The following is a 21,618-nucleotide window of genomic DNA, read 5'->3' on the forward strand; positions in this document are numbered from 1 at the left end:
TTGAATCAGGATTAAAAGAAATGGTTGTTCCCACAAGATTGGATCAGGATTAAAACATGGCTTTTCTAGGGTACATAATCCTTTCAAACCAGCACACATGTTCTTAAACTTAATCCATTCCTGTGGATGTGAACCTATTGCCATAGGACCTTTTGAGGAGATTATTTTAGTTCAAGTGTGGCCCAACCGAATCAGGAGGAGTCTTAATCCTATTGATGGAGTCCTTTATAAGCAGAATGAAATCAGACAGAGAGAGACATGGGAATAAGGCAGAAGTCAACAGAACAACTATGTGATGGTATTGTGAGCCACTGATTGAACACCATGTTTGGAATATTTGCATGTTAAGATTTATCATGTGCATTACCACGTGACAGAAAAGCCAAGGAACAAGGCATACTGACAGCCAGCCCCAGAGTGCCAGTTCTCTGGGCCTAATGACAGCCTTAGTGACACTTCAATTTTGGACATCTTCTAGCCTCAAAACCATGAGCCAATAAATTCCCATTGATTAAGCCAATCCACATCCTATTATCTGTTTTAGCTGTCAGAAAACTAAAACACAGATCAAGAAGGGATGGTAGGGAAGAGGAGGAAAGGAGGAGAAACCAAATTTTTTCTGTAAAGGATGTGATATTAAATATTTTTGGCTCTGGAGTTAACTCTGCTGATGTGGCATGAGAGCAGCCACAGACAATACATAACTTAATGAGCAAGATTGTGTTCCTATAAAACTTTTTTATTGGACACTGAAATTTGAATGCCATAAATTTAATATGTCACACAATTTTCTTATTTTGATTTTTTTCAAATATTAAAAAATGTTAGCTGGGAGTGGGAATGGAGGACTGGATCTACAAATTTGGCCTGTGGACCATACTTTGCCAATCCCTGATTTAGTTCATCAGAATAGATAAGTATTTTGAAAAGAAAGTTCAATTAGAAAAATTAAAAGCCAACCCTATTGGAGAAGATTTCGTGAAAATCGTCATGTGCTCCCCAGAACAGACCTGAGACTAGGGAAAGCTATTAAAGTTACTAACTACACTAAAGTTATGAACTAAAATCTGTCTTCAATGCCCCTTCCTCCTGCTAAACATGGCCCCGTCCCCAAACCTCCCTAAGGTCTGTCCACATCCTGGGGCCCACAGCTGCACCCTCTGAGGCTGGTATTTCTTCAGCAATGTGCACACACTGTGCCAGGTGCCTGCCTGTCTGCACGGATGAAAGGTTCCCTACCTTGGAGGTTTATAGTGCCCTGGTTCGGTTCTGCCCTCTCTCTCCCTGGGATAGGCTGTTTGGGCTGCGGAGGCGGGGTAAGAGGGGGTGTTCAGAGAAGCCCCACCACTTAAAGAAACTGCCCTAAGATTCACAGCATGTTCTCTGACAGAAGACAGGTTAATGTGTTCAGATAAAAACAATTACTCCATAAAATCTAGACTGCTAGAGCCTTGCCAGGTTTTCATTGTTCTTTGAACCCATCAGGATGGGGGGACAGGGAGTGAGAGAGGAGGAGTTAATGGATGTGAATGGTGTGGGTAATCAGTACAATAATCCAAGTTTTCTAACATCTGGAACATCACAACCAAATAAATGAATCTCTATTGATGAAATTTTAGTCCCCTTGGAAATCAGGTCTGAGATAATTGTTTTGGTGGGGGGTGCCAAGGTAAGGGGAGTTTCAATCCCCCATTTTTATTAAAAAAAAACGTGAAATCAATAAGGTTCCTATTATAGACATGCACAAAGGCTACTTTTATTAGGTGTCTCCTACGTGCTAGTTATTGGTCTAGACACTTTTCTAAGTCACAACAATTTTCAAAGCTGGCATCAGGATCCCATTTTCACAGATGAGAAAACCAAGACTCCAAGAAATAAGCAACTTTTCCAAGGATACCCAGAGCTGGATTCCGACCTAGGTCTGTCTCCCAAGCCTGGACTCTTTCTACTCCACCACATGCCACCTGGTCTCCTTCACTGGAAAAGTCTGCTCTGAGATCCAAAGCCTATGCCAGTCGACGATGGTGTGAGCCACAAAGTCCAGGACTGAAAACCCGGACATGCTCCAAGTGAGAACCATCAAGAGCAGATCTGGCTGCACCGCTTCTCTCCGCCAAGGGCGCCCAGCAGGAGAGGCAAGAGACCCTGGTGGCAGAGTAGAATCACCTGGGCATCATTTAAAAATTACCAGCGCCCAAGACCAATTAAATCAGATGGTGGTGGAGATGGTAGAACCCAGCGCATCGTTTTGGTAAAAGCTTCCCAGGTGTGATTCTAAAGAGCCGCCAGGATTGGGCACCAAAGCTGGTGTAGAGGGAGAGAAATAGTAAATATAAAGAAATTCTGTCTCTACACAACTTTGCTGTGATGCTGATGATTTCTATCTGGAAGGCAAGATTCTATAGTAACTGCCATAAGGTTAAGGAACTCAGACCACAGCTACCTACTGAGTTGGTAAGGGAATCTAAAAATACAGCTCAGGCCTTCTGCTCTCTGACTCACATACCCTTCAACTTCAGACTGGGTTTTCTTCCCTGTCTGATGCCTGTGAAATGAGGGCATAAGCAAAACCATTTTGGATGGTTCTCTGTCACGTGAGAAGCTTAAGCAAAGACGCTAAAGGGAGGAATGCATTTTTGTCAGGTGGCCAAGTCGAGAAAAGCAATGTATCCTAAGAATACACCAAACAAACAAAGTAAATCATTCATTTTAATAAACCAGGAGAAACAATTGTTTCCTTCTTTTATTCAAGTCATTGCAAGAAATTTCAACAAGCTTTTGTCTTTCCTTTCAAGGTAAAGCATCAAGTCACTGAGAATTTTCAGAGAAATTATTAGTTTATTTCAGAACAAAAAGAATTGCACATTTAAACATTTTTAACAAAGAATTCTTCATTCTTGAAACTTATGTTGTAGCATAACTCATACTAATAGGAATAAAAAGCTGAGTCTGTTCATTTAAGGAAAACAAGCACAGATCCTGAATAAATTATTGTGATTACATTTTGTAGGGGAAAAGTATACTTTTCTTGGTTTACCTTGTATTTGTGCAATGTTTTACTTTTTGATAAGTTTGAAAATTCATTCTCACATATTTCATTATACTGATTAAAAAAACCTTTTCTACGTTCTCATTTGTGACTATGTTATTTCTATAAAGAAAATAAGATGAGCATGAAAAGTCCATTTTAGAGAACAGAACACTAAAGAGCCAGGGATGTCCCACTGCTCTCCCAAGGTCACCGAAAGCTTGGGTCTCCCAATGCCATTGAAAAGGCAGAGAAGGAAGTGATATCTCCTGACTTCTCAGCCAATATTCCTTGCTCATATCACAAAGCAAGTTTGTGCTCATGATTGTGTGTAAAATGTCTAGTGAAGAAGCATATGCTGCACAGAGAATAAGAATCCTTTGTTGTTTGTTAGAAACCCTGATCAAAAATGGGTTCATTAGAAGCAGAACCTTTGTTTCAAGTTAGCATGTTTAATCAGGAGAGGATTACAGAATCAGCTTAGCGAGTAAAATTAACTTACATAAACAACAGCTGCACAAGCCCCCTTTTCCCCCAAGTAAAGAAATTGACACATTTTCATTATAATCCCCAAAGATAAGATCCCTAGGAAACATCTAATAAAAAAACAAACAGGTGTCTCACTGCTTGACTATTTGGCAAATAATTATTAAGATTTAAAAAAAGCTTTACAAACAAAATAATACATATTTAAATCATCCCTCCCTTTGATGGCTGGCCCAACAGCAGAGAGGTATCTCTGTGACACTCACTGGAAAAGAAATATTGAACCAGCAGCTGCCACTTCTGACTCCTGCTTCCGACATGAGTCAGAAAAGCCAGTGCAGCCTCAATTTTTAAAAAGGTTGATTTTTTTAAAATCCATCACAAATATTCATATTTCTTTTGTTTAGTGTCCATTTGCTTTTTAAAACTTTTTTTTTTTTTTTAAGTGGGCAGGCACCAGGAATCAAATCTGGATCTCTGGCATGTCAGGCAAAAACTCTACCTGCTGAGCCACTGTGGCCCGCCCTCCATTTGCTTTTTATAGTGGTAAAAATAACTTCCTAAAGGACCCAGAATTCTAACCCGAGGTACCCGATATAAGGGCCATTTGCTGTGTCTTGGTCACTTCTATGCCTTTTTACTCAGCAGAGCACAGTCGTGCAAGCTCAGAGTTTCACAGCAAGACCGAGCCTCGGAAATCACTTTGTCCTCTTTGTACTGGTAAGACCACAAGAGGTTATATCTCTCACTCACGGTCACATAGATAAAAACGGCAGGGCTGGACTGCCATTTCCACCCTTTATACTCAACAGCCCTACATCAAGCCAGCCTACCTGGCTCACAGCCGCTCTATCGCTTGTTAGCAGTGTGACCTTGGGCAAGTCATTTAACTCTTCTGCACTTCACCTATAAAACGTGGATACACACTGCTAGGATTGGCAAGTTACATTTGCCCAGCCCTGGAAGAGGGCTGGCACGTGACAAGGGCTTGAGAGAGGGTTAGCTGCCATTGTGTTCTTTGTTATTAGTAAATCTCTATAAATGAGATTTCCAAACACATTCTTAGAGTCAACTGAACTCCTTGTGATTTAAAATGTGTATCTAAGTGTGTTCAAGGACAAAGAAAATGTGCCTTTTAAGGGTTATATGATTTTCAGGGTAGTGGCAAAACATGAGACCTTGGGTTAGTCACTCTATGAAAATGGGCAGGTTTCTACATCTGACGAAGGTGACGATGACACATGTTCTATCTACCTCATACAGTTAGGATACAGAACATGCAGAGAGTTTTAAAAAAAGAGAGAAAGAAAGAAAAGAAATGACATTTAAAGAAGCACCACAGGTGCCCAATGACTTAGCATGCTAATTTAACCTTGTTGTAGCCACACACCCCCTCCCTGGAGTAAGATGAACCCCCACCCAAAATGTGGCTCAGAAGTCGAGCGATGACGTCACACATGCACCAAGAGGCTATAAATAGGTTCACTGGTCACCTAATGGAGCTTTCTGGGAAGAGCTGGGCAGCTGCCACGCAGGTCTGAAAATGGCTGGAGAGAGCAGGCACAGGAGACCGGCTTGGGTTTGCGCCGAGGTTAGGGAGTGGGGCCAAGGAGCGCGGGCAGGAATTTACTGGTTGGAGCCTCCCACCAGCCTCAAAAAAAGGGAGCAACGGGGCTCGCGTATCAGCTTGCCCGGGTGTGAGCATAAAGGGAGGATGGCAAGGGGAGGCTTGAAAGATGTCAGCAAACCTCAAAAAATGGACTCAGACTCTATCACAAACCCTGTGAGGTAGATCCCTTCCCCAAAGATGAGGAACTCGAGCCCCCAACAGGTGAGGTCACCTGTCACAGCAGGTTTAACCCCGCAGCGCTCCCTTCACTCCACACAGCTCCCTAACCCAGCGGGAGACATGAAGCAGTTCACTCGGGCAACTCAAGAAGCATCACCTGGACCCCCAGAGGCTGCGCAGGGTCAACTAGGCAGCCAACAGGAACGCTGAAGGCAGCCGACATCCGTTTTAATCCCAATTAGTGGTTTCAGATTTTCTTCATTTTCTCCACACACACACAAAAAGATCCACAAGGTTAGGTGCTACGGTTTGCATTATTAACTTTATTGTCCTTGCAGCTGGGAGAAGAGGGGATGAAGCTGTCTGTTTAGAAGATTCTCTTCACACCCAGGTAAAATCCCACTTCCAGTTTACCCAGTGAGCATCAGGTCTGGTTTCAGCTACCACACTGTCCACAGTGGCTAACGTCCATTTCCCTTCTCCGTCATTGGTGGGTTGTTCTTTTTTTTTTTTTTTGTCTGACTTCTCAATTGAGATGGCCTTTCATGTTTGTTTGTTTTTTCACAGAAATAATAGTCTCAAAGTCTTGCTGCAAGATCATGAAGGATTAAATTGAAATCATCAGAAACTAATTTTTTATGGGTTATAAGACTCCAAATGATCTCAGTAAATTCCTCTGGGTAACCAAGCCGGATCCGATTCCATATGTGCTAAGCTCCCCTGTTAGAATTACAGATACTTCAGCTGTCTCTTCTCAAAGCATCTTGCATTGCTTCTCCTCAGGTGGGCACGTCTAACAAAGCCTGCCTCAGATGGGAGCTGTGCAGGAAACCTGAGTCTGGTTTGTACCACTTGGTTCTGCAATATTTATGTATCAGTTCGTGACTGTTTCCTGGATGAATAACATTATATATCCAACCACTATCTAATAGATACATCAAAATATTTATGCTTCTCTATTAGTCATCTTTAGCAAGCATTAAAAATCTCATTCTCTTTCTTCAAGACATCTTATCTGTATTTTTGAAGTTGCCAAAAATATCTCAGAGCTGAGTTCAATTCCCAAGGTCAGGTGTTTTTTCCCATTTACCTAAACTGATATACACTGCTGTCCTACCTTCTCCGGTCCATTCTCACTGGGTCCAAATTAACTATTTCTTTCAAAGATATAATTCAGACACATAAATACAACACCAGTTTGGTAGAAGTATTCAGGCAACTCATTCCTTCAGGGAAAGTCATATAAATCCTCAATCCACAGGGCTAAATTGGTATGAGTCCATTCTCTGGTTTTTAATTTGCAGTTTTTTTAATTTTTCCAAAAGCAAGATTATATTCTAATGGTTCCAACAAGCATTTCTCCAAATGGCCTTTATAATATCCCAAACCTACTGATGGTCACATAATACACTCACACACACTTTTTTTTGAAGGAATTAAAGCCTGTTGAAATCAGCTAACAAAGAGGAAGAGCACAACACTGGAAAGATAGATTCAGCTGGATACCTTGTTATTAAAATAGCAAAACTCCTGACTGGCAAAGTCAAGCTTCTCAATCCCACTTTCCCCTATTAAGAAAAAGAAAAAAAATTAAAACCTATCGTACGGAAAGGGTGGTCTTTTTCCTCCACTGAAATAGGGCCCATTTGAACAGTCTGAGTAAGTCGGTAAGCTTTGATCAAATTTATATGAAACAAATTCCTCCACCTCTAAATATAAGAAAGAAAGCATGTGATCCCAAATGTGTTTCACCTCAGCTTGGTTTAATTTAATCATTTCAGGTAAATTCATTTTCTGACCATACCCTGAAATAGAGCATCGGGTTTTTCGTACCTGCATGCAAGACACTACTAAGCAGCCTTTAGAAGACGTTGTTAGTAGGTAATTAGGTTTCGCCGAGCTCTTACATACTTCTAATCCAGTCGCATTTATTATTTCTGCCAAAATTCTCCTGGAAATCCCCAATCTACGAGCGGTCTCTGGCCCTCTCCCCTTGCTCAGCACCACCACCCGTTTCCTTGAAGCTTCCCAGTGCCAGCCAGCCCCAAGAGCGCGTCTCGAGGAGTGCGCCAAGCCGGAGGGCGACACACCAAGCCCCCTGGGCAATGACCCCTCGAATGCCTCCGACGAGCTCAGAACGGCTGTTGACAGGCAAGGGTTGAGGAAGTGAAGGAAAGTGGCCCGCCACCTGGCACGGAGCCAGCCATCACCTGCCTCCCACGCCACACCCTGCAGAGGTCCAGCAGGACAAGGAGCAGGAGCCACCGAGACATTGCACACCTCGCCGGGGCACTTGGGGCCGGCTCTCCTCCACGCTGCCACCGCGGGCACCGAGACAGCGCTCTAGCGGAGCATGGCTCGGCTGGAGCCGGGAGGGACGCGCCACTCGATGGCAAACGATGGTGCCAAGAGCACGGGAACGGAGGTGGCTCCCAGGCCCTGGGACGGCACGCCCCCACAGCCCCGGGATGGCACGACCAGGAGGTCAAGGTGAGCAGGGGACCGGCACCTGTAGGGTCGGCCCAGGGGTCCGCTTTCAGGCTGGCCTGGAGAGCAGAACCAGCCCCTCCTGAAGCGGGAAAAGCCGGTGCCAGGCGTCCGGCGCCGCGTCCACTCACCTGGCAGTTGGCACCGGATACTCCAGCTGGGCAGGTGCAGCTGTAGCCCAGCTCGCCCGCGGGGACCGACGGCTGCGGGCCAGGCGCCGGGCGCGGGGTGCACACGCCCCCGTTCCGGCAAGGCTGCGCGGCGCACGGCCCGGGCGCGGGCAGGGGAGCGGCGGGCACGGGGCTGGCCAGGCAGCGGCCGCGGGGCTCCGCGCCGAGCAGCAGGAGGAGCAGCAGGGCCAGCGCCGGCAGCAGCTGCGTGCCGGGCTGGAGCGGGCGCCCCAGTGCCGGGGCGCGGCGGGGTGGCATGGCCCGGCGGGTGCTGGAGCAGGGGCCGAGAGCGGCGCGGGGCACGGAACCCGAGCTAGGGCGCGGCGGCGGCGGTGGCGACGAAGGCTGCTTGGCAGGGCCGCGCGCCTTCTGCAGCTGCGGGATCCGCGGTTCCCGGGGCAACGGCGGGCGGGGCCTGCGGGGCGGGGCCGATGGGGGCGGGGCCGGTGGGGGCGGGATGCAGGGAAGACCCCTGGAGCCCCGAACAGGGCCCGCCGGGCGGGGGCGCCTCGGCTCAGCTCTTGCCCTTTGTCCCTGGCTGACGCCCCTTCCACGAGCCCGGGATGCCCGGGGACCCTGGCCCCGAGGGAAACAATGTGGGGACCCGCAGGAGTTGGGGCAGGAGGAAAAGGAAGGCAAATCGGGACCCCCAGCCCGGAAAGTGGGGTCCGAGTCCTGGCGGTCTTCAAAAGGATGCCCGAGGCGGCGCGGGCCTGGGCGGGGAGCTGGGCGCTGCTCCGGCAAGAAAAGGGACGGAGGATTTTTCGGGGTGCCGCTGATGGGCGTAGCGGGTGCGTTCCCCAAGAGCTGGGCAGCTGCAGGCGGGGGCGCCGCGGAGCGAAGGGAGGGGCGGCGGCAGCTCGCGGGGGCCACCCGCTGCCTCTTGGCGCAGAAGCTGTGAGACCGCTGCGGGGCCGGCCTTACCTCATTCCCCGGGGCTGCCCTCCCCCTCTCTCCAAGCTTCCCCGCGACGCTCCGCTCTCTCTGCACGGCCCCTGAGCCCCGGAGCCCTGACACCCGCTCTTCCCCAGGGTTTGCTTGGAAGCCACCTTGAGTCGGCGCGGCGGACGCAGGGACCCTTGTCCTTGGTGCTGACCGGGCCTCACCGCGCGCGGGCCCTCTCCTGAGCACGGAGCCCGCCAAGCCCCTCGGACTCGGGATCTTAGTATCCAACCCTGCCGTTGGACGGAGGAGGAAACTGAGGCCCAGACTGGACCGGAACCCAGTGGGTCACTTGACTCCCGGCCCAGAACGCCGTCACAACTCCTGAAAGAACAGGTCACAAGTGCAGGTTCGCAGAAGCCCTACTAGCGGCAGGATTCCCTACGGGCTCCGGCGTGAAGGGGCACCCGCCGTGGCCGGGTCCACGCGGCTCTTCCAAGCGTCCGGGTCAGGCCGGCCCAGGTGTAGCAGCCAAGGAGGGTAACCTTCTCCAGGGACAACGCAGCCCGCTGTGACTTCACCAGCTGACCTTTTGCAACCTCTATTATATATATATATATATGTATGTATATGTAATATGTATATAGGCTCCCGGGTCCTTGTTGCCCTGTTTTTAAGGCGCTCGTATGGTAAAAGAAAATGTGGCATCCTGGGATTGACGGTTGGGGTACATTTTTTTTTTTCAGGGAACTGGAAAATAAAGCTGGGCAAGTGAAAAAAAAGTAGACACACCAGATTATTCAATGCAGGAAATTCCCACAGGAGAGCAGCGAGGAGCTGCTAAAAGTCCTCGGGTGAAAACGGGAGCACACTCCCTCCCGGCTCCCGCAAACAGGAGCGAATGTCAGGTGTCTGTCTTACGAGGCTGCCTAAAATTCATTTGAGGCCCATTGCAGGAAGTCACTGAAAGCCAGACGATTCACACGGCAGGAGGAATCAGTGGCTTCCTACATCCAAGAGGATCCCGACAGTTACTACACTTTTCCTCACACCTGCTTCCATCTGAAACCGTTCTTTTTTTAATCTTAATTTTGTGCCACTTCAGCGCCCTCTGCTGGTACTAGTCCCATCATTCGGGTTTGTCTTCCCTTCTGTGCCCTTGGAGTGGGCATTTTTTTTCCTGAAGATAACATTTCTTACCTTTAGTGCTGGACTGGTACACGAATGCTGTCACTCCTTCCCATCAATACACACGCACAAGGGAAATAAAATGAGTCTGAAATCCATAGGGAAGGCCGGCAGACTAGGAATTCCAAGGGCACTTGATGGTGTGGCTTTGAGGCAGAATTTCTTCCTTTCTGGGACCCTCAGTTCTTTGTTCTTAAGGCCTCCAACTGATTGAATGAGGCCCACCCACATTATTGAGGATAATCTCCTTTAATTATAGTCAAATATTGTAGATGCCAACCCCATCTACAAAATACCTCCACTGCAACATCTAGGCCAGTTTTTGACCAAACAACTGGAGGCCACAACCTCGCCGAGTTGACACACAAAATTAACGATTATCATCACTGGTACAATCTCCCAATGTTTGAACTACAATTCAAACCGGAACTCTGATGTGAAGCAATAAGTTACTTTCAGTTCACCTGAAACATCCCAGGTACTGATGTATGCATTTTTTAATGATGTAGGCCCACCTTCTTCCCAAAAGCATCAAAAGTTCTCCAGCCATTAGCAAATTGGTCCCTCTGGAGTTGTACCCCATGGAGTTATTGTACCCCATGGAGTTATTTGGAAACAAATATCTTCTGCTGCCTCTTCCCACATTCAGTTCCTCTTGAGGACAGGAGGGAACACCCCTGCAAAGGGTTTGGCCTGGCTACTAGGGTGAACTAGCGCCAACTTGAAAGAAAAAGCTCACAACCCAGTGAGAAGGAACACATTACCTAGGGACAATTTTCTGCCATGGAGAATGCCACAACAGTTGTTATCAGAACTCATGATGGTGGCATCCGGCCATGTGGGAGATGACCCCCAAGGATGAGTCTGGTGCCATGAGATCAACATTGCCATCCTGACCAATAGGGGAGAAAGATACAAATAAGGTATCAGTGTCTAAGAGAGTTCAAATAGAGTCAAGAGGCTACTCTGGATGTCACTCTTATGCAAGCTTCGGTTAGACATTGCTACCTATCATAACTTGCCAAGCTCCAACCAAACCATTCCAGCCAATCCTAAAGAATACCTAGGGCAATAAATAAGATTCTACAAAGGTTCCATGCACTACTGTAACTTTCCAGAAACCTACAACCTCCAGATAATAAGTCCTGAAACCTAAAGGGGCCAGTCTCTCTGAAACATCAGCTAGTTCCATCTCCCTATCCCATTTTATTGACAGCTCCTTCCAACATGAAAAGCTAGAATGGGGCATAGCCCCAGTACCCCTAAAGAGTGGGAGAAAGATCAAAATTGATGGTGGAGTTACACAGAGAAGGTAGGGGTTAACAAATGAGGATGATTATATTGACATTTCTTTTAGTCTCCAGTATCTTAGAGCACCTAGGAGTAAAAACCTAAAATTGTGGAATTGTAGCCCATACCAAACTCTGAAATCCGTTCTATAACTAATTGCTGCAATGTCCTTTGAAATTTATTGCTTTTTAGTATATATGTTATTTTTCACAAAAAAGAAAAAAAGTCAATTGTGATGATAAAAAAATATATATCTATTCCTTCTAGCCTCCTAGGTACTGGAGCAGCTAGAAGGAATAATCTGAAAGGATCGAATGGTAGCCCATGACAAACTCTGGGATCTGCCCTATCACTACTTCTTGAAGAGTGCTTTGAAAAGTATTGCTTTTTTCTTTCTTTGCTTTGTATATATGTTATATTATACAATTTTAAAAGTTAAAAATAAATAAATAAGAAGCCACAATGGCATTGGGCAAGTTACTCAGTCTCTTTAACCTTCAGTGGCACTCAAATGACATGGAGATAGCAATTGCTGGGATCTTAGGAGAGCTAAATAAGATAGTGGTAACAATAAGTATACAGTATTTACAATGTACCAGGCTTTTTTTTTTTTTTTTTACATATTATCTCATTTAATCTTAATACTAACACTACGAAGTAGAAGCTATGACTTGCCCCCAATTAACAGAAGACAAAAGCGAAGCACAGTGAGGTTGAGTAAGGCCCAAAGTCATCCAGGTTGAAAGTGGTATGGCCAAAACTCAAACATAGGTAGGCATCCTACTGCAGAGCCCAGTCTATGAACCTCTACCCTTTATCTGTTCTATGAGTCTCTGACAGAGCAGCCTGACAGATAATTTATACGTGTGTATATCATATATATGTGTGTATATGTATATGTGTGTATTTATGACGTATGTTTAACATCTATAGTTATATGGCATGGTGTTATCATATGTATACATTTATGATATATCACATATGCATATGTGTATGAGGTTAGCATCCTATACATGATGTATTTCTCATGTGTTGTTATATGCCATATATGTTTTCATGTGCAGTGTGCATCACTATGTTGGTATATATGATATGGATGTGTGTATGTGTGCATCATATTTCATGTATTAATATATGGTATGATGCACAGTGCCTACACGGCTTTGGCTTATTGTTGAGAGGGGGCATTCGAGGGTTTAGTTTGTCTACTTACTTTGAGGTGCCCTACTGCTCCTGATCTACAGAACTGTAGGATGTTAGAATGGGCAGGGACTTTGAAAGTCTTTTCTGAGGAGGAAGATGAGGTACTGAGGAAGTTAATGATTTCCCAGGCTGGATAGCAGCAGAACTAGATAAGACCCCAAACTTCCCCATTTATGCTCTGTCCACTTTCCCATACTGCCTTCCCTCCATTGCAAATATTTTCTGCCTAAGAGGCAATCAGACAAGAAGGTGGTATAAAAATATAAATATTAAGAACATGGGAGTTTTAAGTATCTTTTTGAGTTTTCACAAAGAATAAATGCAATTTGCATACGTTGTGATCACAAACACCATACTATTATCTTATTCCTTTAATTAGTAGTATCCTTTTTCTAACTAGTCATCCAAGTGTTATAGCATATATATTCAGGCTATTTTATTCTGAATTATCATTGCATCATTCCTAACTGCTGTGTTTAAGATAGGTTCACATTTTCTTTCTTCCCTCTAGACTTGCTCTGATTTGAATTAAATACTGTTCTAACAGCTGTTTAAAACAGTTTTCATTTCTATTACATTATCACTATAATATTGATTTTATCTAGAGCAGGTTTAAATGATGAGTCTTGAATAAAAAGATAGCAAAGAAGCATATCTTCCCTATATAAATATTTCATAAAGCACTTGAACTACCATGAACTGGAAGTCACATCTTTTCATGTAGCCTCCTGAGAACATGAGAATTGGTGTAAGCTCAATAATTGTTTTGAATCCCAATATTTTGTTATTATGAGAAATATACTAGACTTAAATAGAGATGTTTTTTCAAGACAGGCTCTACACTGACTGGCCTGCAAATAAAGAGGTTCAGTTTGAGGCCTTTCCTTTGCTGCTGAATTCGCTGTAGACCTTCAAATGGAATATGAGGGATTAGTCCTAGTCCTTGGATTTTCCAGTGGCAATGGCAAGGCTTGCACCGGCTTTTTTTTTAAATGCAACTTTATTAAGATATATTCACACACCAAATAAGCCATCCAAAGGGGCTCACAGTTTCATAGTTGTGCATTCATCACCACAATCAATTTTAGAACATTTTTGTCACTCCAAAAATAATAATGATAAAATAAAATATAATAAAAATTGGCTTTGCCAACATAAAAAATATTTAATATTCTTACTTTCCACAAGGAATGTGTTTCAGTTAATGGACAAAACAAATTAGAGATTTATTCTCTCATATTAAAGAAGTCTGGAAGTTGTGGGCCCAGAGCTGGTAAGAACTGGGGTCTCCACAAAGCCATCAGGGACCCAGGCCTCTTCTTTCATCTGCTCTGTCATCCTCATTTAGCTCATGGCTTCCATCCTCGTGCTCTCAAGTTCCTGGAGCCCCTTCCAACATCTCCACATTCCAAGAAGGAAAAGGAGGAAAGGTGAAGAGCAAAAATCAGCAGAATCAGCCCTCTTTAAAAAGATCTCCTAGAATTCTCCCACAATAACTTCTGATAGTATCTCCTTGGCTACCTCCTAGCCGCAGAGGAGTCTGGGGAATGTAGTTTATGCCTGGGCTTGCTGCCACCCCAAATAAATCATGGCTCTGTTAGTTAGGAAGGATGGAAGAACAGATCATGGGAGGTAACAGGTAGAGAGGAACAAACAATGAAGGAAAGAAACAGGAACTAGACAAGGCACAGAGGTCTGGTCTTTAGTCCTGCCTTGGAGTCTAAAACACTGAGCAAACCTGGGTCTCTCTCTAGGCCTCAATATTTCAATCTGTAAATTGGGGGAATTGCCTAAATCACCATTTACCAAAGAATTATTCTTCCATAGCATATTGGTCCTCCAAGAGACTGACCCAAAAAGGGGCTCCATGTTCAAACATGTTTGAGTACACTGTTCACAATGTCCTTTAGAATACCAAAAGCAGAAAGGTCCTGTAGAACAAACCAAGGACACAGAATAACTTTGTGTAAGCTTTCCCAATCTCATGTGGCCATGGAACCCTTTCCCTGACACCTTCCCCTAGTGCATCTTCTTACAGCCCATGGACCCAAACCAGTGCGCCGTTGAACATACTAGGGAATGTTCAGTTTTGAACTGAACAAAATCATTATTAAGGACTTTTCCAACTCTTCTGTTCACCAGATAAGTAACTGAAGGGACCGTGAGCCCTACTCCAGGGATCTCCCCTGCAGAGTTTGAGCCTAAGGAAAAAAGTATCTAAGTATTTTTCTGATGATGCACAATTATAAGCAGAGAAGCTTCCTAACTTTGCTACAAATGGAATTTGAACTATTCAAGCTAGATTATCACCAACTTTGCCTTTGGTGGGATATCTGTTGTTTTGTCCATCTAGGGTCCATTCTTCTCTAGGTAACTGGCCCCTATTTTGCTTTGGGGAACCATCCCTATGCAATCCATAGCTCCTGTGCTTCAAGTGAAACTGATCTCACTGCCAGATTCAGGAACGTTCTTGTGGCTTGAGCCTAAGCATTTCCCTAGTGACAGAAATTGGTTCAGAGACGAGTATAGGACCCCCATCATATTTAAGTTGTTTTTACTAAAAATATATGCCATTGCCACCAAAACTCATCAAGCTAGCACACACAGACAAAAAAAAATCCATACATTGATACAAAAATCCTAAAATTGTTAGCAAAATAATCCAGCAAATGATTAAAATCAATATATAATGACCAAGTGGAGTTTATTTCCAGAATAAAAGCATAATTAAGTATTAGAAAATCTATTTTCCTTAATTAATATATTTAAGTAGAAAATCCTATGAGCTTCACAAATCCTGAAAGGCATTTGAGAAAATTCAACATGCATTCTTGGTTAAAAAGTAAAAACTCAATAAAACATGAAGTGATGGCTACTACCTTATCATGAGACAACACGTCTCTCACAATCCAAAAAATCAGCATTATGCTTAATGAGGAAATACCTAGAAACAAACTCATGAAGTTGGAAATAAGACACTGATACCCACTATCATCATCACCATTTAATATTGTTCTTAGGTGATGATATGGTAATATCATCACCATTTAATATTGTTCTAAGTATTCAAGAGGAAACAAGTACTATCGGAAAGGAGATAAAACTATCATTATATACAGACAATATAATAGCTGACCTAGAGGAACCAACAAAATATACTACAAACAATAAGATAATTCCATCAGATGTCTGAGTAAAAAATAAATAGTACAAGATCAAAAACTTTCATATACAAACAACAAGCAGTTAATAGATGTGGGGATAGGAGAATCCCATTTACATTAGGAACAAGAAAGGGGAAAAAAGAACCTAGAGATAAACATAATAATGTGAGATACTTACAGAAGAAAACTTTTAAAAGATCACTGAAGTATACAAAATAAACTTGAATATAAAGGCATATCATGAGTGTGAATAGGAAGATTTCACATAATAAATATTAATTCCCCTAAGCTAATCCACAACTTTAGCATACTCTCAATAAAATTACCCATGGGATTTGTGGGGAAAGGTATGGAATTAGACAAGATGAAAATTTTTAAAAATAAACAATCTTGGGGAGCCAGAAAACTTCTGAAAAAGAAAGGTAATGAAGTAGGACTAGCCCTACCTTAAATTAAAACATAATATAAAGCTGAAATAACTCGAATAGTGCTAAAGCATTAAGTAGACAGGTAAATTTATGGAACATACTTGAGATTCCAGAATATACCTAATTGTTTGTAAAAACAGTGTGAAGGACTGAATATACAAATGAAGAAAAATAAAACTCTGATGACTATCCGTAACAATAAGCCCAGGAGTTGGTCACCATCTCTAATAAACATCCCAGGAAGTCAAACCACAATCCCCAGAACAGTCAACCCAAAATAGCCAGGACTTAGTAACTGACAGCTTCCCTAATTTTTGCCCCTGCTTCCTAATTAGGACCAACAAGAAAAAGCTAAAGATGCCCACCTATAATCAATCACATAAGATGACCCTCTTCTAGCTGTCCCATCTCCAGCCTCTCATGCCCACAGGCTCCAATCAGGGAACACTTGAAGTCTTCCCTTGTATCCGCTGTAAAGCTATCCCACTTCCCTCTCTGCATTGGAGTCTCTGCCAAATGGAAATGATGGTGGTTAACTCCCTTGCTCTAGCAAACTCTGAATAAATAGCCTTTGTCCTCAGTTGGGTGGTCTTCATTTATTTCCACAAGTACATGCTGAGAGCTGGATTTCAAATAACTTGGAGAGAATAAAATTAATTGGCTCATTAAATTTTACTGGGACAACTGGGTGACCATATGGGAAAATAACAATATTAAATCTGTACCTCACAACTTACATCTAAATAAATACCAAATGGACCAAAGATTTAAATGTAACTGAAGAATGAAACCATAAAAATACAAGAAGAAACCAAGGCAGAACATTTTGGAGTGTGACATATAGTCAGAAGCCATGAAAAAATAAAAGATCAAAATATATTTCAACATAAAATTCAAAATTTCACATGGCAAAAATCACTATATGCACCAGGGAAAAAATATTCTCAATTTCTATCAAAATCAAAGGGCTAATTTCCCTAATATAAAGAAAATTTCAGTAAATCAATAAGAAAGATAATTGGCAAACTTCAAAGATCTCTAGCCCTTAAAGCAGCACCTTCAAAATAAGTTCTATAGGACACTGGTTCCTTTGGATGTTAATATGTCTGCTGGATGAATGTCTACAAGTGATATTTTTTATTCTGTACGCGTAATTGTAATTTTTTAACTTTTACTTTGAAATATTTTCAAACTTGCAGGACAGTTCCCAAAGTAATACAAACCCCATACAGAAAATGCCAAAATATCCCTAAACCCCTCCCAGATACCTAGATCTACCAATTTTAACATTTGCCACATGTTAAAATCTATCCAACTATCTATTATTCTGTATGTCTGTCTGTCTGTCTATCTGCTTATCAATCCATTTTCTGAACACTTGAGTGTAAGTTGTAAGTGTTCCTTGAACACTTAATTTTGACATGTGTATTTCCTTAGAGCAAGGATATTCATTTATGTCATCACCTTAAGTGTACTTATCCAGCTCAAGAAATTTAACATTGATGTAAAGCTCACAGTCTATATTTCTACTTTTTCATATGCCCAATAATGTCCCTTTGAGCCTTTTCTCCTCCCTTGCTAGATTCCATCCAAGATTATTGTCATTGCCTCTTTCATTTCTCACTCTTTTTTTTTAATTGTGGGAACATATGTACAAGATAGACTGTTTCCCACCCCTCCCCAGCATACCATTCAGTGGGATCAATCGCATTCACAATATTGCAGTACCTTCATCACTGTTCATTACTACAACTTTTCCTTCACCTCAAACAGAAACCCTACACTCATCTTGCAGTAACTCCCAATGCTCTTGACCCCACCCCTGGTAACCTGTTGTGTTAGTTTGCTAGCTGCAGGAATAAGATATACCAGACCTGGAATGGCTTTTAAAAGGGAGGAATTAATAAGTTACAAGTTTACAGTTATAAGCCTATGGAAATGTCCAAAGTAAGGCATCCAATGAAAGATACCTTAATTCAGGAAAAACTTATGCATCTGAAACACCTCTGCCAGCTGGGAAGGCCGGCTGGCCCCTCACTCCTGGGCTCTGTTGCTCTCAGCCTCTGTTCCTGTGGGGCTGCCTCACTTTACTTTTCCAGGGCTGACTCATCTCTTGGCTTCCCTTGGCTCTCTCCAGGTTCTGGCTTGCTTAACATCTCATGGTGACATCTCATGGGCTCCAAGCATCTCCAAACATCTGTGTCTCTGTCCTCCACGTGTCTGTATCTGTGTCAGCTCTGCTGTGAAGTTTCTGCTGGCTCTGAGACTTCTGTCATTTCTGGCTCTCTCCAAAATGTTTCCTCTTTTAAAAGATTCTAGTGAACTAATCAAGACCCACCTGGAATGGGTAGAGTCACATCTCCATTTAATCAAGTATTAATGTCCACAATTGGGTGTGTCACATCTCCATGGAGATAATCTAATCAAAAGATTTCAACCTACATTATTTGAATCAGGATTTAAAAAAACAGCGGCCTCCACAAGATTGAGTCAGAATTAAAACATGATTTTACGGGCGTACATAATATTTTCAAACCAGCACACCTGAACTCTAATCTTTGTCTCTATAAGCTTGCATATTCTCCAATACATTGTCTGTAGTTACCATGGGACTAACATTTAACATTCTAAATCAGTAGCAATTTCATAAACGTAATACATAATCCCGGATACACAACAGTGTACATAAACTGTGTTCCCATACCCCTCTGTCCTCCCACCTTTCTGAAGTTCTTGTCACAATCACATGTTTATACATTATGAGTCCAAAACCATTGATTTATTATTACATTTTATACATTTACCTTTTAGATCATATAGAAAGCAAAAATTAGAATTACAACCAAAAAATATAATAGACTAGCATTTACATTTATCCATTTTTTAGCTTCCTGGGCTACTCAAGCAAATACCATGAAATAAGTTGGTTTGAACAGTGGGAATTGATTACCTTACAGAGTTGAGGCTAAAAGAGAGTCCAAATCAAAGCATTAACAAGTTGATGCTTTCTCCCTGAAGACTGTGGCATTCAGAGGCTGGTTGCTGGTGACCCTTGGTTCCTCTGTCGCATGTCAAGGCATGTGGCAGCTTCTCGTGGTCTCTCCCTTCTCTTCCATGCTCCATTGATGTAGCTTCTTGCTTCCTGTGGCTTTCTCTCCTTATATCTGAATTTCATTCTCTTATAAAGGAGTTTAGTAATTGGATTACAGCACATTTCCACTGAGGTGGGACACACCTTAACTGAAGTAACCTCATCAAAAGGTCCTAGTTACAATGGGTTCACAGCCACAGGAATGGATTACATTTAAGAACACATTTTTCTGAAGTACATACAGCTTCAAATCTCTACACTCATGTCTTACCTAACCAGAAATTGTTACTTCTTCATGAAACTTTGATCTATTGTCTATTGTCCTTTTCCTTCAACCTGCAGAACTCTCTTTATCATCTCTCGTAGGACTGGTTCAGTAGTGACAAACTCCCTCATCTTTTATTTATCTAGAAATATCTTATTCTTTCTCCGTTTTGAAGGACAGTTTTACCAGAAATACAATTCTTGGGGGGCAATTTTTTGCTTTCAGCACTTTTAATACATTTTCCTATTGCCTTCTTGCCTCCATGATTACTGAAGAAAAAATGCTCTGAGATACTGCCAATACTCTGTGGAGCAAAAACTTCAGATGCTTGTCCCTGCCCATTTTCCACGGAGTACTGGTTTCTTTCTCATTGAATCTAGCTCATGGGACTGAAATAAAATTAGCCCAACAGTAGGCGCATGAGCAAGAGAGAAAGCGAGGGGTTGGAAAGAAGCAGGGCTTAGATCATTTTGGTGCTTATAGACAGCAATAAAGAGCTTGGGTGCTTTTTCTTCTAATGGAGATGCTGGAGAATGAGTGAATCAACATCTTTAAAAGATCACTGTGGCTGCTGGACTGAGGAGGAGGAAGTAAGCAATGAAGAAGGTTTGGACTAGGTCGTAGGGATGGAGTGAGGTGGTCAAATTCAGAGCATATTTAGAGTATAGTGCAAGGGGCATGTGAGAAACTGGAGTGTGGGGGGTATAAGTGCAAAAGGAACCTAAGAAGAATCCTAAATGTGGAGTTGCCATTTCCCGAGAGGGTGAGGATGGGAGGAGGAGCTGTGGAGGGGGGAGTGGCCATGGTGGAGGTAGAAAAGCAGGGATTTATTTATTTGGGGTGAAGGTGGGGACCAGCTTTACAGATTGCAGAGTCAGGTAAAATAAGGGAGAAGAGGGATTCAATAGTGTTAGAGGCTATTTTGGTTTGCTGAAGTTGTTGGAATGCAATGCACCAGAAATGGATTGGATTTTATAAAGGTGATTTATTAAATTGCAAGTTGCCATTCTAAGGCTATGAAAATGTCCAAATTAAGACACCAATAAAAAGACACCTTTTCATGAGAATGGGGGAAAATTCAACTTCTCCAAGTTGAATTCTTGGTATTCTCACAAGCAGTGTGGACAACCAAAGCTATAGGCTGAGCCCCCAGTCTTGGGGGTTGTTCAAATGAAACTTAACCCCACAAAGGATACGTCAAGCCTACTTAAAAGTAGTCCTAAGAGTCACCCCCAAGAGAGCTCTTTTGTTGCTCAGATGTGGCCTCTCTCTCCAGCCAACACAAGCAAACTCACCATCCTCCCCCTGTCTATGTGGGGCATGACTCCCAGGGGTGTGGACCTTCCTGGCAACATGGGACAGAAATCCTAGAATAAGCTGAGACTCAGCATCAAGGGATTGAGAAAACCTTCTCAACCAAAAGGGGGAACAGTGAAATGAGACAAAGTGTCAATGGCTGAGAGATTCCAAACAGAGTCGAGAGGTTATTCTGGAGGTTATTCTTACGCATTAAGTAGATATCACCTTGTTATTCAAGATGTAATGGAAAGCTTGACTTCTGGGACAGGATGGAGGCCTAGCAATGTGCATGTTTTAGTTCGTCCTCCAGAACAACGACTAAATAACCAGAAACAGTACAGAAGAGCTCCAGGGGCCACATCAGTGACTGGGCACACAGCGTACCCCAGTCTGGACCAGCTGGACCGGCTGCGAGCCCCCCCAGAAACATGAGTTCCCCAAGCCACGGTGGCCGACAGCCCACCCCCACAGGTTGCTTCCCAGAGGGGAAAGGAAAGAGACTTTACCAGCAGCAGGGGCTGGGCCCAACCAAACACCAATTGTGGAATTAATTAACAAATTCTGACTGCTAAAAATAGGCCCAGCTCAGGTGAACCTGGTCAAAGTAGAGGTCGCTCATTTTTGCCCCAGCGCCAATGGGGCAGGGTTGACGGAAAAAGAAAAAAAAAAAGATAACAGGGTTTTTGTAGCTGTGTTTCTACAAAGGTTTGACTGCCTTTGGATACAGTACCAGGGCTCCTCAGGCTGCAACTGCCCCAGGCATAGGCAGAAACAAGCTTGTTTGAGGGCTTGTCTGGAGCCTGTGCCTTCCCCAGTGGAGGAGTGAAGCTCAACTCAGGTGGAATCCC

The 21,618-nt window shown here is 43.3% G+C and overlaps 1 protein-coding gene across 1 annotated transcript in view; it reads right to left on the reverse strand.

Moving 5' to 3' along the window:
• Positions 1-8,218, reverse strand: part of DNER (delta/notch like EGF repeat containing) — a 389,785-nt gene extending 381,567 nt beyond the window's left edge. Inside the window, exon 1 of the mRNA XM_077155359.1 lies at positions 7,922-8,218. Coding sequence (XP_077011474.1) covers positions 7,922-8,218 — 297 coding nt within the window. The remainder of the gene's footprint in view (positions 1-7,921) is intronic.
• Between the last annotated feature and the right edge of the window lie 13,400 nt (positions 8,219-21,618).

Source organism: Tamandua tetradactyla, chromosome 3, assembly GCF_023851605.1.
Source record: "Tamandua tetradactyla isolate mTamTet1 chromosome 3, mTamTet1.pri, whole genome shotgun sequence".
NCBI lineage: Eukaryota > Metazoa > Chordata > Mammalia > Pilosa > Myrmecophagidae > Tamandua > Tamandua tetradactyla.